This window comes from Eptesicus fuscus, chromosome 3 (genome assembly GCF_027574615.1).
Source record: "Eptesicus fuscus isolate TK198812 chromosome 3, DD_ASM_mEF_20220401, whole genome shotgun sequence".
NCBI lineage: Eukaryota > Metazoa > Chordata > Mammalia > Chiroptera > Vespertilionidae > Eptesicus > Eptesicus fuscus.
Genome location: NC_072475.1, coordinates 53,476,354 through 53,492,952, shown reverse-complemented (window position 1 = coordinate 53,492,952; position 16,599 = coordinate 53,476,354). Strand labels below are relative to the sequence as shown.

General features: G+C 37.7%; 1 protein-coding gene across 2 annotated transcripts in view; it reads left to right on the top strand.

Annotated features, from left to right (window-relative positions):
• PAK2 (p21 (RAC1) activated kinase 2) overlaps window positions 1-16,599 on the top strand; it is a 101,288-nt gene that overhangs the window by 56,374 nt on the left and 28,315 nt on the right. For both annotated transcript variants that reach the window (XM_054713865.1, XM_054713864.1), the window contains exons 3-7: window positions 10,256-10,356; window positions 11,102-11,249; window positions 13,504-13,535; window positions 14,495-14,602; window positions 16,386-16,518. In XM_054713865.1, the coding sequence (XP_054569840.1) occupies window positions 10,256-10,356; window positions 11,102-11,249; window positions 13,504-13,535; window positions 14,495-14,602; window positions 16,386-16,518 (522 nt within the window). The remainder of the gene's footprint in view (window positions 1-10,255; window positions 10,357-11,101; window positions 11,250-13,503; window positions 13,536-14,494; window positions 14,603-16,385; window positions 16,519-16,599) is intronic.

The following is a 16,599-nucleotide window of genomic DNA, read 5'->3' as shown; positions in this document are numbered from 1 at the left end:
AGATGGCACCTTCCCTCTGAGATGCCGTAGTCTCTTCTATGTATGCTACTATGACTCTGGATCTATTTTGCTCATCGATTTATTTTGTTCATTAAATTCCCCATATGAGTGAGATCATATGATTCTTATCTTTCTCTGGTTTATTTCGCTTAGCACAACACTCTCCAGGTCCTTTCATGCTATCTCAAAGGATAAGACATCCTTCTTTTTTATGCTGCATAGTATTCCATGGTGTATAAATGTACCACAGCTTTTTTATCCACTCATCTACCAATGGGCACTTGGGCTGTTTCCAGATGTTAGCTATTGTAAATTATGCTGCTATGATCATAGGGGTGCATACATTCTTTCTGATTGGTGTTTCTGTTTTCTTGGGATATATTCCTAGAAATGGGATCACTGGGTCAAATGGCAGCACCATATTTAATTTTTTTAGGAAACTCCAAACTGTTTTCCATAATGCTGCACCAGTCTGCATTCCCTCCAGCAGTGTACTAGGGTTCCCTTTTCTCCACATTCTTGCCAGTACTTGTCATTTGTTGATGGTAGCCATTCTGACAGGTGTGAGGTGATATCTCATTTTAATTTGCATCTCTGTGATGATCAGTGACTTTGAGCATTTTTTTATATGTCTCTTGGCTTTCTGTATGTCTATTTAGGTCCTTTGCCCATTTTTTAATTGAATTGTTTGTCTTCCTTCTGTTAAGTTGTATGAGTTCCTTATTTTTTTGGCTATTAACCCTTTATCAGATGTTTTATTGCCAAATACGTTCTCCCATACAGTGGGCTCTCTTGTTGTTTTGTTGATGGTTTCTTTTGCTGTGCAGAAGCTTTTTATTTTGATGTAGTCCCATTTGTTTATTTTCTCCTTAGTTTCCTTTGCCCTAGGAGATGTATCCATAAAAATATTGCTAGCAATGAGAGATGTCTGAGATTTTGCTGGCTATGGTTTCTCCTGGAACTTTTATTGTTTCACATGACTTACATTTGAGTCTTTCATGCATTTTGAGTTTATTCTTGTGTATGGTATAAGTTGGTGGTCTAGTTTCATATATTTGCATGTATCCAATTTTCCCAACACCATTTATTGAAGAGACTGTCTTGACTCCATTGTATGTTCTTGCCTCCTTTGTCAAATATTAATTGAGTGTAATTACTTAGATCGATTTCTGAGTTCTCTGTTCTGTTCCATTGATCTGCTAGTATATGTCTGTTCTTGTGCCATACCAGGCTGTTTTGATTACAGTGGCTTTGTAGTATAACTTCATATCAGGTGGTATGATCCCTCCAACTTTGTTGTTCTTTCTTAAGATTGCTGCAGCTATTCAAGGTCTTCTTTGGTTCAATTCTTGGAGTATCTGTTCTTAATCTGTGAAATATGCTGTTGCTATTTTAATAGGGATTGTATTAAATCTGTAGATTGTTTTGAGTAGTATGGACATTTTAATGATGTTAATTCTACCAATCCATGAACATGGCGTATTCTTCCACTTGTTTATATCTTCCTCTATCTCTCTTTCAACATCCTGTAGTTTTCCGAGTGCAAGTCTTTCATCTCCTTGGCTAAGTTTATTCCTAAGTATCTTAATTTTTTGTTGCAAATGGTAAATGGGATTGTTCAGTTTCTCTTCTGAGAATTCATTATTGGTGTATAAAAATGATTTCTGGGTGTTAATTTTGTATCCTGTTACATTGCCAAATTCATTTATTAAATCTGTTAGTTTTTTGGTGGAGTCTTCAGGGTTTTCTATGTACAATATCATGTCATCTGTGAATAATGACAGTTTTACTTCCTCCTTTCCAATTTGGATGCCTTTTATTTCTTCTTCTTGTCTGATCGCTATGGCTAGCACTTCCAATACTATGTTGAACAGGAGTGGTGAAAGCGTTGTTCCTGTTCATAGGGGAAATGGTTTTAGTTTTTGCCCATTAAGTATGATGTCGGCTGTAGATTTGTCATATATGGCCTTTATCATGTTGAAGAATGACCCCTCTATTCCCACTTTGCTGAGAGTTTTTATCAAAAATGGGTGTTGGATTTTGTCGATGCTTTTTCTGCATCAATTAATATGATCATGTGATTTTTGCCTTTTAATTTATTTATGTGATGGATCACATTTATTGACTTAACAAATCCCACTTGGTCATGGTGTATGATCTTTTTAATATATTGCTGGATGCGATTTGCTAATATTTTGTTGAGGATTTTAGCATCTATGTTCATCAGGGATATTGGCCTGTAATTCTCTTTCTTTGTAGTGTCTTTATCTGGTTTTGGAATTAGGATAATGCTGGCCTCATAAAAAGAGTTTGGAAGTGTTCTTCCTCTTGGATTTTCTGAAATAGTTTGAGGAGTATAGGTGTTAGTTCTTCTTTGAATGATGTTTGGTAAAACTCTGCTGTGAAGCCATATGGACCAAGGCTTTTGTGTTCTGGGAGTCTTTTGATTACGACTTTTATTTCATCAGTTGTTGTTGGCCTATTCAGGTTTTCTGATTCTTCCTGATTCAGTTTTGGAAGATTGTAATTTTTCTAGGAATTTGTCCATTTCATCCACACTGTCCATCTTGTTGGCATTTAGTTGTTCATAGTATTTTCTTATAGTCCTTTGTATTTCTGTGGTGTTAGTGATTACTTCTCCGCTTTTGTTTCTGATTATATTTATTTGGGTCCTCTGTCTTTGTTTCTAGGTTAGTCTGGTTAAAGGTTCCTCAATCTTGTTTATCTTTTCAGAAAACCAGCTCGTGGTTTCATTGAAATTTTTTTGTGTTTTTTTGTTGTTGTTGTTTTTGTTGTTGTTGTTGTTGTTTTAGTCTCTATGGCATTTATTTCTGCTCTCATCTTTATTTCCTTCCTTCTACTTCGGGCTTTTCTCATTGTTCTCTTTCTAATTCTTTAAGATGTAGGGTTAAATACCATATTTTCCGGCATATAAGATGACTTTTTAACCCAGGAAAATCTTCTATATGCCCAGTCGTCTTATACACTGGAAAATATGGTAGTTTATTATTGATTTTTCTTGTTTTTTGAGGTAGGCCTGTAGTGCTATGAATTTCCCTCTCAGGACTGCTTTTGCTGTGTCCCAGAGATTTGGGGTTGTTGTGTGTTCATTTTTATTTGTTTCCAGGAAGTTTTTATTTATTTCTTGATCTCATCGGTAACCCATTACATTGTTTAATAACATGCCATTTAGCCACCATGTGTTTGAATGTTTTGGGGTGTTTTTATTATAGTTGATTTCTAATTTCATTCCACTGTGACCTGAGAAGATGCTTCTTATGATTTCAGTCTTCTTGAACTTTATGTCCTAACGTGGTCTATCTTTGTGAATGACCCATGTGCATTTGAGAACAACATATATTCTGCAGCTTTGGGGTGAAATATTCTATAAATGTCAGTTAAATACATCTGATCCAGTGTGTCCTTTAGAGTCACTGTTTCCTTGTTAATTTTTTGTCTGGAAGATCTAAACAGTGAAGTGAGGAAGGTGTTAAAATCCCCTACTATGACTGTCTTGTTGATCTCTCCCTTAAAGTCGTCTAGAAGTTTTTTTATATATTAAGGTGCTCCTATGTTGGGTGAATTTATGTTTATCAGTGTTATATCCTCTTATTGGATCGATCCCTTTGGTTTTATGTAGTGACCTTTCTTGTCTCTTGTGATTTACCTTCATTTTGAAGTCTATTTTGTCAGATGAGTATTGCTACCCCAGCTTTTTTTTTTCTTTTCTCTTTGCATAGAAAATATTTTTCCATCCCTTCACTCTCATTCTCTGTGTCTTTTGTTCTGAGGTGGGTCTGTTCTAGACAGCATATAGTTTGGTCATATTTTTGTATCCATTCAGCTACCCTATGTCTTTTGATTGGAGCATTTAATTCATTTACATTTAAGGTTATTATTGATAGGTGCTTATTTATTGCCATTTTAATTCTGTATGCCTAGGTTTCTCTCTCTCTCCTAATTATTACAGCCTTCCTTAAGCATTTCTTGTAATGCGGGCTTGGTGCTGATGTACTCCTTTAGCCTTTTTTGTTTGTTTGTTTTCCTTTTTTCTTTTTTGATCTGAGAAGCTCTTTATTTCACTGTCCATTTTGAATGATAGCTTTGCTGGATATAGTAATCTCAGTTTCAGATTCTTGCTTTCCATTATCTTGAGTACTTAATATCATTCCCTCCTGGCCTGTAGAGTTTCTGATGAAAAATTGGGTGTCAGCCTTATGGAAGCTCCTTCGTAGATAACAGTTTGCTTTACTCTTGCTGCCTTTAAGATTCTCTCTTTGTCTTTAATGTTTGGCATTTTAATTATGATGTGTCTGGGTATTGGCCTGTTTGGGTTCTTCTTGCTTGGGACTCTGTGCCTCCTGGACTTGTGTGACTTATTCCTTCACCAGGTTAGGGAAGTTTTCTGACATTATTTCTTCAAAACATTCTCTGTCCTCTGCTCCTTTTCTTCCCCTTCTGGCACACCTACTATTTGAATATTGTTATGTTTCATGTTGTCCCACGGCTCCCTTAATCTATCCTCCTGTTTTTTAATTGTTTTTCCTATTTGGTTCTCTAATTGAGTGATTTTTTTCTACCCTGTCTTCTAATTCACTGACCAATCTTCAGTTTCTCCTAATCTGCTGTTTATTCCTTCCAAAGTGTTCTTTATTAGTGCTATGTCATTCTTTATTTCCGACTGGTCTTTTTTCATAGTTACTATATCTTTTCTCATGCTGTTGAGCATCTTTACCATCATTATTATCAACTCTGTATCAGATAAATTTCTTACCTCCATTTCATTTATCTCTTCTTCTGGAGAATTCTCTTGTTCTTTCATTGTGGGTTTGTGTTTTTTTTGTCTCCCCATTTTGGCTGCCTGTTGGGTTTGTGACTATGTATGGTTTGTGATTCAGTCTCTAGTGTAGGACAGACAGTGTCAAACGCTGTTTCTGACTAATTAGGTCAGGTAAATACTAAAAGCCTTTAGAGATCCACCTGTGCCTGTTGACTGATTGGTTTCAGTTTTGAGTAGCCCTCAGGCAATCATCCACAGGTGTGGTGAGAGGTTTTCCAATAGGCTGGGGCAATTGCTTCTGCCTAGAGACTATTTGTTATTCTCAGTCTGTTAATGGGCCTCAGAAACGCTGCACCATTTCCAATAGAGTGGGTCAACTGCCTTCCCCCCAGGCAAAAACTGCCTCGATAGCAGAGGTCTGCCTGAGAAAGATGACCTCTGCTGCTTGAAGGAATGACTCAGCACAGGAAACCACGGTGGCTGCCTTCTGAGCTCCAACCCCAGAGCCCCCACCCCTGGCTTCTGCTCCAGTCCACTCTGTCCTCCCTCTGCTGGAGCCCAGGGTGAGTGGCAGCATACTAAATTTTGTGTGTTGGCCCTTTAAGAGGGTACCTGCATTTCAGCCATCTCTCCCTGGCAGACAGCAACCCTGCTGCTTTTCACAACCAGATGTTATGTGGGCACCTTTCTCAGTTCTGGTGCTCTGTGTTGCAGAGCCCAAGCTTGGGTTTAGACCCCAGAGTTCTCAGTGGAAACCCCCCACAGCTGAGATATCCCTCGGGACCTTCAGCTTCTGGCTGTGGGAGGCCGGCCAGCCCTTTCTCGTCTCTGTACTTCCTACCAGTCTCCATGTGGTCTCTACTTTCCGTCCTCAGTTCTCAGGGTTCTCTCTCGCTAGTCTTCAGTGGATTTTTTAGGGTAGTTTTTCCGTATTTTAATTGTATTTTCAGTCTGGGCCTGGGAGAGTGGCCGTGTAAGCTTCTACTTACTCTGCTGCCATTTTAAAGCCCCATCACTGGTTGTTTTAGATTAGAGGCAGAAGAGTCTCCCTTTAAAGAGATGGGTTTTTTTTTTCCAATTAAATTTTTATTGATTTCATACAGGAAGGGAGAGGGAGAAAGAGACATCAGTGTTGAGAGAGAATCATTTATTGGCTGCCTCCTGCCCTGACTGGGAGTTGAACTATGACCTCCTGGTTCATAGGTCGATGATGAACCACGGAGCCGTGCCGGGTGGGCAAGAGATGCATATTTTTTTACCCTTAGATTCTAGGTAGCCTAAAAGGTGGTGGCCTTAAAGCAGGGGTGGGGGACGCCTGGCCCGCAGGCTGAATAAGGCCCACGAAATCATTTGGTCTGGCCCTACCTTCTTTCCTTTGACTCTTTATAATCCTAACATATGAAACTTTCTTATTATTAATGAAAAGTTAATGAAATGTTTGACCTAAATAGCAGGCTAATTTTTAAGTTGATTTTAAGAATCATTTTTCCCCTAGTTCACTTACAAGTTGTGCATTTTATTAAAGGAAAACTGGGTCTATTAAGTGATATCTACATCTTGTAGATAAGCGATGGTGGATATTTTGTTGTTGCTGGTCCTTGCAGTTCTTGGCTTCCAGAGTTATAAAACAGTGATTCTTTTTCTTTTTTCTTTTAAAGCAGTGATTCTTTTTATATAGCCGTATCCTTCGAGCACATTGTTCGATTTGAGACATGTTTCAGTATGTTTTTATTTTAGACTAGTGACCCGGTACACGAAATTCATGCACATTAAAAGGGGGTTAATTAGAGGAAATAATTTAATATTGCTACTTGCCCTTTCTCTATAATAGAAGTGTCAGAGATGAAATAAAATTAGTAAAATGTATATGAAAACCTTCCTCCTGTCAGTGTCTGGGGCGCACCATGGGACCCAGAGTCAAGTCACCGCCCACCCACAAGCACCTCAAAATTGTATGAGACCCAGACCCGGCCAGTCCCACCTTTGTCAAGCCCTGCCGGGCAGGGGGCATAGCCTCAGGTCCCCTGGCCCAGCGCCAGGATGGGGCGTGGCCTGAGATCCCCAAGCCCAGACTGGGGCAGGGGGCGTGCCTTGAGGTCCTCCATCAAGCCCTGCCGGGAGGGGGACATGGCCTGAGATCCCCTGTCAAGCCCTGCTGGGTAGGGGGCATGGCCTGAGGTCCCCCATCAAGCCCTGCCAAGTGGGGGGGCGCAGCCTCAGGTCCCCTGGCCCAGCACCAGGAGGAGGGCGCAGCCTCAGGTCCCCCGTCAAGCCCCCGTCGGGTGGGGGGTATGGCCTCAGGTCCCCTGGCTTGGCATTGGGGTAGGGGGTGCGGCCTGAGGTCCCCTGTCAAGCCCCATGGGGGCGGGGGAGGGTGAAGCCTCAGGTCCCTGCTGATTGCTCGTTAAGGCTCCTTAAGGGAACTTGGCCTCAGCTGTGGGTGCAGCCATCTTTGTGACAGAGTGATGGTCAATTAGCATATTCCCTCTTTAGTAGATAGGATACTTTTTAAAATATTATTTTCACCTCCTACTGGGACTACTAAAATACAGGAAAATATGTGTGTTTTATAAAATGAAATAGAATTAAATAGATTTTTAGGATAAGGCGTCCTTTTACATGGACTAATGTTTGTAAATATGTTTCAAGTTCTGCTTAATTATTTTCTGCTTCTTTCCTTTGACTCTTTATAATCCTAACATATGAAACTTTCTTTAATATGTCTCTAAACTTAACATTTCCACATTGAAAAATAAGGCTGGGCCTTTGACACAACAGGAACTAGAATTGTTTCTCTGTGTGTTAGGAAATATAGCCTGCAACAGTTACTGGGTGTTATTTCTTATAACTTTATTCACCTGTGAGAGACTGATTCCGATTTAGTTTAGGTATTCACTGAACTATAATGGAAGAGGGGTTCTGTGGTTAACCTGGCTTGAAATAGATGCCTACCTTGAACCAGTCATCTGTTATAGGGTCATATCAGAAGTGGGATGTTGAGCAGTTCTTTTTTTTTTTTTTTTAAGAAGAAATAATCACTCTTATATTATACAAAATTGTTTTTCTGTAAGCAGTTCAGAACTCTCTAAAGAGTAAATTAGCCCTGACTGGTTTGGCTCAGTGGATAGAGCATCAGCTTGCGGACTGAAAGGTCCCACGTTCGATTCTGGTCAAGGGCATGTACTTTGGTTGCGGGCACATCCCCAATGGGAAGTGTGCAGGAGGTATGAATCAGCTGATCAATGTTTCTCTCTCATCGATATTTCTAACTCTCAATCCCTCTCCCTTCCTCTTGTAAAAAAATCAATAAAAATATATTTTTAAAAAATAAATAAAGAGTAAACTAGTAGCTTATAGTTTTTTAATAAATATTTTCTCTAATGCAAGATACTGAGTTAGAAGCCAGGAGACATAAAGAGAAGTAGGTGTCCTCAGATTGCTTAAATTCCAGTGGAAAATGAGAGATTGTTTATGATAGGTGTAATGGTGCATTTCAGTAAAGATAGCAAAATTTATACTAGACTTAACCATTGCATTTTCTGCTGCTCCTTTTTATGACCAGTGTGCCCTGCCCCCTCACCATAGCTAGGTCTCTTGTAAATAAATATTATATGTGCCTGGGAGACCTAGAGAGGAGATGGACATTTGAGCACAAATGTATCATCACTTGCCAAAAAAATAATATGCCAATGCTCTTTTATATTAGGAGAACCTCTGGTTGAACACAGCAGGTTGATCATATGCCTCTATTGTCTCTTCCTCCCCAGACCCAACTAAAATGAGATGTAAAAAAAGAAAAGAATTTATATTGCAAGGGCAAAGTGAATGGGAGAGTAAGGCACAAGAGATTTCAATACATATTTGGAAGGTTGAAGTTGTGGAGAAGTGAGAACTGACTAAGCAAACCAGAGGAAGCCATATCCTAAGCATTTGCAGAGAGGAATGTCTAAGAAGTAAACTAGTTTTCCTTGAAAAAATGTTAGAGGTTCGGGAGTTAGAGGCACACAATTGTGTGTGTGTGTGTGTGTGTGTGTGTGTGTGTGTGTGTGTGTGTGTGTGTGTGATAATAAACAGGCTGAAAAGAGGGGGATTAGTTGAAAATCTATATAGGAAGTGTCAAGGGACCTCTACTCGACCCAGCCATGAAATATAACACATCCTCTGGGACAGCTAAAGAACAAACAAACATGTTTACATTTATTTGAGGAGAAATTAAACCCAAGAGGCTCCTTATTCTTGTCAAGGGAGTCAGGAAAAGGTGTGGCACCAGAATAAGAAAAAGTGGATTCAGTGGAAGTCAATATACTAAACTGCTTTCCTCTGCCCTGCTTTCAGAACACTTGTAGCTTTACTCAAAGTCCTCAGACAAGGAATGGGAGGAAAAATACTTTAGATACTACACCCCCATCTTTAAAAAAAAATATTATATAAATATAAAAATATATATATATATATATAATTTCAGAGAAGAAGGGAGAGGGAGAGAGAGAAACATCAGTGATGAGAAAGAATCATTGATCGGCTGCCTGCTGCACCCCCTGCCCCCTAGGGATCAAGCTCGCAACCCAGGCATGTGCCCCAACTGGGAATCAAATTATGCCTTGGTTCACAGGTCGATGCTCAACCAGTGAGCCACACTGGCCGGGCTCCACCTCATCTTTAATGAAAAGGCTAACTTATCTCCCAGTTAATTTTTTTTTATGACTTGAGGATACATTTTTATTGATTTTTAAAGAGAGAGAGAAGGAGAGAGAGAAAACATGGGATCGGTTGTGTCCTGTATGAGCCCCATCTGGGGATCAAACCCACAACATAGGTATGCCCTGACTGAGAATCGAACCCTTGACCTTTTAGTGTATGGACAACTCTCCAACTAACTGAGCCACCTGGCTAGGGCGTCCAGTTAACTTTTATACTTTTATATATGAGTAGACAGTGAAGGATAGTTGGATACTTGACAACCCTTAAATAAGAGAGGCCAAAACAATGGAGTAAAAAAGGAATGTAGAAGAAACAATGTAGGGAGAAAAAACCCAACCTACACACACACACACAAACCATATAATAAAGAAGATAAATTGCATCCATGAAACAAGAAAAGTATTCTTAGAAAAAGAATGATCAGAGAACAATGAGAAATAATTCTTGGAAAGCCATCATTTAGGATAACTAAAACAAACAAAATATGTCAATAGGTGAAGAGTAGAAGATCATTAATAAAATTTTCCCAGATCATTAAACTATAATGCAAAGATAAAAAATATGACACTGTCTGATTGTCTCTACCCCTAATTTATGACAGGATTAGTTACTGTACTTCATTTATCAGTTTTCTATCAGTCATTGTCTTTAAGAGAAATCTTTTTCTAAAATAACTTGTTTCTAATATGTCTTAGGAAAAATATAAACTTGATTATGAGTACCTTTTTAAATTTTGTTTAATAGGTTGATTCTTTTTTTTTTAATACCCTTTAGGAAGTAGGAAGAAAGAGAAGGAACGCCCAGAAATTTCTCCTCCTTCTGATTTTGAGCACACCATCCATGTTGGCTTTGATGCTGTTACTGGAGAATTCACTGTAAGTTTACATAGTTGGGACTCATTTTTGTATCATCACTCAAGCTTTTCCATTCAGTAGTAAGTTTGAAGTTAACTTTCCTATCCACATATTAACTATGAATTCTTAGTGCTTTTCTCTTCTTCTAGAACAGTCGTTCTCAACCTTTCTAATGCCGCGACCCTTTAATACACTTCCTCATGTTGTGGTGACCCCCAACCATAAAATTATTTTCGTTGCTACTTCATAACTGTAATTTTGCTACTGTTAATGAATCGTAATGTAAATACCTGTGTTTTCCGATGGTCTTAGGCTCTATAGCAGAGGTTCTCAACCTGTGGGTCGAAACAGGTGGAGAACCGCTAGCAGGGTCGCCTGAGACCATCGGAAAACACAGATATTTACACTACGATTCATAACAGTAGCAAAATTACAGTTATGAAGTAGCAATGAAAATAATTTTATGGTTGGGGGTCACCACAACATGAGGAAGTGTATTAAAGTGTCGCGGCATTAGAAAGGTTGAGAACCATTGTTCTAGAAGGATTTGTGGATGGATGTATCCTTTTCTTAGGGAACTGCAACTATTAATTGTAATTATGCAAAACAGATTTAGATAAATAGACCTTTAGAAAACTAGGCTTTTTAGAATTTGGTCAAACCTATAGTTAATATAGATTAATTTATGTATTTCATCATTCACCTCTAGAAATTGATTTTATTAGAGCAACTCTAAACAGCTAATCCTAACTGTCTTGTTTTTTAGGGCATGCCAGAACAGTGGGCTCGATTATTACAGACTTCCAATATCACCAAACTAGAGCAAAAGAAGAATCCTCAGGCTGTGCTGGACGTCTTAAAGTTCTATGATTCCAACACAGTGAAGCAGAAATATCTGAGCTTTACTCCTCCAGGTAAGATACCAATTCTAATTTACATGAGATTGCAGAGTTGTGAAGCTCCTCTAAATAAAAAGATTGCTTCTGAAAAAAAAAAACCCACCACCTAAACTGTAGATTTTGTCCCCACTTTTTCCCTTGCATAGATGTACCATTTATTCATTCATTCATTCATTCATTCATTCATTTATTTATTTATATTTCAGAGAGGGAGAGAGAGATAGAAACATCAATGATGAAAGAGAATCATTGATTGGCTGCCTCCTGCACACCCCACACTGAGGATCGAGCCTGCAACCTGGGCATACGCCCTGACCAGGAATTGAACTGTGACTTCCTGGTTTGTATGCGATAATCAGCCACTGAGTATCGAGTTTATAAAAGCTACATCTGGCTAGGCTAGATCTAGCTTTTATAAACTGAATGGAGCAGCTCTTATGAATAATCTCTTAGCTTTGACAAAAGTGGACATTTTGGCCTTTTGTTTATTTTTCTCTTTACTTCTTTTGAATGACTTCCAGCATTAGAAGGGGAAAATGCTGATTTATAGTTAGTGGGACAGGAGAAGGGTTGTTTTACTATATAAATGCACAGACTTTGAGGTAAAAAATGTTTAAGTCCACTCAAAAATTGAAACATCAAATATACAAAAATAAGCATTAGACTATAAGAAGTAATTCCTCAAAATTGAAATATCATCAGGCAAGAACTAGAATAATAGTGGATTTAAAAAAATAGTTTATTTGTTTGAATCAGTACCAGAATCAAGTTCATACATTGTAGTTGATTGCTATATCTCTTGAATCTTTTTTGATATTTAGGCTTCCCCTCCCTCATTCTGATTCTCATGGACTCTTTTCCTCGTAATTTATTTGTTAAACAAACAGTATCATTTGTCTTGGTTCCCTAATATGGATTTTACTAATTACATCCCAAGGTGTCATTTAATGTGTTTCTCTGTCCTCTGAAGTCATATGTGTAGTTTTTGCAAACAATGTGATTGAGCTAAAATCATGTAGTATTGTACTTAATTTGATTGCAGCATTGCAGAAATAGAGACCACTTGGCAAATGATTTTAATTTTTTTTACTTAGTCACAGTGATGGGCAACCTTTTGAGCTTGGTGTGTCAAACTTCGCCAAAAAACTGAGCATAACTCGGATAGTGTGTCACTTTGAGGAAAAAACTAACTCCAAGACTCTAGTCGCAAATGTTTCATCCTCAGGAGCAGCAAATGTTTCATCCTCGGCATGCGGCCGCGTGTCATCAGAAATGGCTACGTGTGTCAGTGCTGACACGCGTGTCATAGGTTCGCCATCACTGGTCTAGTACATCCTTAGCAAAAGGTTGGACTTGTCCCTGAACTTTTCTGTCAACTAGTTTGTTTAAATTAGTAATCTTTTTTTAAAATCATGTTTGACCAGAAAATTATGTATTTCATAGATATTATATATGAATCTTAAAAAGTAAACCAAAACAAAACTTACTCTTCTAAGTTGCAGAATGAGTATTTTATTTATTTTTTAAATATATTTTTATTGATTTCAGAGAGGAATGGAGAGGGATAGAGAGATAGAAACATCAATGATGAGAGAGAATCATTGATCGCTGCTTCCTGCACGCCCCCTACTAGGGATCAAGCCACAATCTGGGCATGTGCCCTTGACTGGAATCAAACCCAGGACCCTTCAGTCCTCAGGCTAACGCTCTATCCATTGAGCAAAACCAGCTAGGGCCAGAAAGAGTATTTTAATATTTAATCTTTATGAATTGGTTTTGCCTTCAGGGATTTGCTTTTATACTGATCACAACTTATATCAAGCATTGCCCTTTGCACATTTTGTCTGCATGGTTGGTTGCTTTAAGTTCCTCAATAGGCAATTTTCTGGAGAAAGTATCATTGTGAATAAACTTCTGTTTTGTTTAATAAATACAGATTGACAGGTATAGTTTTAAATAAATTTTAATAACTTTATTAAAGTATAATTTATATGCTATAAAATTCACCCACTTAAAGGATACAGTTCAGTGATTTTAGTAAATTTACATTAAGATTGGAGATTTGAAAAAAAAAAAAGATTGGAGATTTGTCGACTGAATCTTACATAAATTCTTGTTTGAATACAGATATTGTCATTTTTCTCAAGACTTAACTCAGTTTAAAATCAGTCTAAACATTTTACTTGCTCTGCTTTCTATTATCTTTTATTTTTTACGCGTTTTATTTTTTGAAATGTTAACTTAGCATTATTTCCTGTTTCATATTCAGAGAAAGATGGCTTCGCTTCTGGAACACCAGCAGTGAGTTAATATGTTATTTCTTATAGCTCTTGTGCTAATTTAAGTTTCCCAAAACAAATTTCAGTTTTTATTTTGCCTTCTAAAATAAATTTACAGCCATCAGAAATAAATAACTACTTAATATATGTTATAGCTAGCCACTTAATTAGTTGAGGAAGCCATGTTAAACCAATAGGATATCCTTGATGTGATACTCAAACTGCTAAAACTTGTTATGATAAAGAGCAGTTTAACTACTTTTGGTAATGTTTCTGTACATAAAACATGAATGCAAAGAACTGCAGCTTTTTCCTCTGGCAGCATTCTACTGAATATAGCCTGTGGGAACATACTGAACAACAGAGAAGCCTGTCAGTCTTCAGAGCTGACTGAAACTTTGTAAGTTATCATGCAAGCACAGTTACCTCCTGCAGAGTCACTGTTTTAGTTTCAATTCCTCAATTAGAGGAAACAGTCTCCTGGGGTTAATATGAAGATTAACTGGGGTAACATGTAAAGTACCTATCTAGCACACACCTGGCACATAATAATCTCTGTATAAAGGTTAATACCTTCCTCTTTTGCTTCATTAGCCATCATTTTTTCTGGTGAATGTAGCTGTTTTAAATGACTGAAAATGAGTCTGACTTACACAAAGCCTAGAGTATTCTTGTTTTTGGTCTTAACAAATAAAGTGTTTACTAAAGGATTTGTTAAAGGGTATAAAATTCTCTATATAAAAGGTATACATTCTCTTTTAACAATACTTTATGTTTATCACATATTTATTTCATAAACTTACTTTACTTACAGAATTGCCTCCATGTTTTAAGTGATTAAATTAGAGTAAGGGGGGGTTTACTGTTTTGAAATGAGCTATTAAAATAAATATTTTAAAAAATATGTTAAAAGAGATTCATATTTTAACATATTGTTATATTTGACATGTCTTCCTTACCTTTGCTCGTTGATAAATACAGTTAAATACCAAGGGATCAGAAACATCTGCAGTAGTAACAGAGGAAGATGATGATGATGAAGAGGCTGCCCCTCCTGTGATTGCTCCACGACCTGATCATACAAAATCAGTAAGTGTCTTATTAGTGAATTGGGCTGTGTATGTGTGTATGTGTGTTTTAAAAAGCAGTCTGTATTTGACTTCCATTGATCAATTTTAAAAAACCCTCATGCTTAAAGTATTTTAGTGTGGGGAAATTTGACTAGGAGATCTTTACCTAAAGACCAATCATCAGAAACTAGCTTTTTTTTAAAAAAAAAATTTTATTTTTATTGATTTCAGAGAGGAAGGGAGAAGGAGAGGGAGAGACAGAAACATCAATGATGAGAATCATTGTTTGGCTGCCTCCTGCATGCCTCCCACTGGCGATGGAACCAGCAACTTTGGCATGTGACCTTGACCGGAATCGAACCCAGGACCCTTCAGTCCTCAGGCTGACGCTCTATCGACTGAGCCAAACCACTAGGGCAAAAACTAGCTTTTTATATATATTTTTATTGATTTCAGAGAGGAAGGGAGAGGGAGAGAGATGGAAACATCATTGATGAGAGAGAATCATTGATTGGCTGCCTCCTACACGCCCCCCTACTGGGGATCGAGCTCGCAACCCAGGCACGTGCCTTTGATCGGAATCGAACCTGGGACCCTTCAGTCTGCGGGCTGACGCTCTATCCACTGAGCCAAATTGGCTAGGGCAAAAACACTAGCTTTTTTAAAAATTAAAATCAAATGAATTCTTTAAAAGTTAAAATACAAATACTTATTGTTTTTTCTTTTTTATTGAATTTATTGGGGTGACATTGGTTAATTACATATTTTAAAAATTACATATTTTATCTCCCATTTTACAATCCTCTCAAAGCCCCTTAATGTCATTCAAGGGGCTTCTAAGAGTGAATTCCTAACCAGATATAGGAGAACTTTAACAATAATGACCTTAGATAGAGATAAAAAGAGTCCTGACCCTCTCCCTGTACTAATACAAGTAAAGTAGGGGAAGGTGCTGTGCAGCGGCGTCAGGGAGTGGTGGTACACTGGCAGGTAAAGCTCTGAGGACTGCCAGTGCATCCTGATCTAATGTCGAGGGCTCTATTTCCTTTATATCCTAGAACTGGCTGTTGGAAATGAAAGGGTAGAAATCTTATTTGTCCAAAAATTTGGGGGGGTATTAATAGTTATTTTAACATCAAGGTTTCTATTATTTTGTTCTTTATTTCTCTTTTGTGGTAAAGACATGATTTTAAACTTTTTGTTTCATTACTAGCATATCATTTTGTTTTATTTTTTGTTAATTCTCAAATTCTCAACCGAAGATATTTTTCCTTTTTTTTTTTTTTTTTTTTTTTTTGAGAGAGCGGAAGGGAGGGGGAGAGATAGAGAAAGAATTGATGGATGTGGGAGAGATACATTGATTAGTTGCCTCCCACACGTTCCCCGACCAGGGCTGGGGATTGAGCTGCAATCTAGGTACATGCCCTTGACCAGAATCGAACCCAGGACCCTTCAGTCCACTGGCCAACGCTCTGTTCACTGAGCCAAACTGCCCAGGGCTCTAGCATATCATTTTAGATCTGGTTACATTTAAATTTCATTCAAGGATCTGCTCTTTTGTTAGAAAAATTTAAAAGAAAGACATGATGTACGAAATAAAATTGTTTCACATTTATTCTTAGTTACAAGTCATCTTTTTTTTCTACAAGTCTTTTTTAAAGACAGATCTGAAAATATTCTCATTCTTTAGAACACTGGAGACAACTTAGTTTTGGATAAAATTAAAAAAGTGAATAGTGTGCCAATAAAAATACATAAAAACATTTTCCCTCAAGTCTCAGTAATTAACTCTCTCTTTGCAGATTTATACACGGTCTGTAATTGACCCTATTCCTGCACCAGTTGGTGATTCTAATGTTGATGGTGGTGCCAAGTCTTCTGACAAACAGAAAAAGAAGACCAAAATGACAGATGAAGAAATTATGGAGAAATTAAGTAGGTTTCCTACATTTGACATTATTCTGAAATTGTTGACAGCTCTTGAAACATTTGGCCCAGATGGATATGTATGTATGT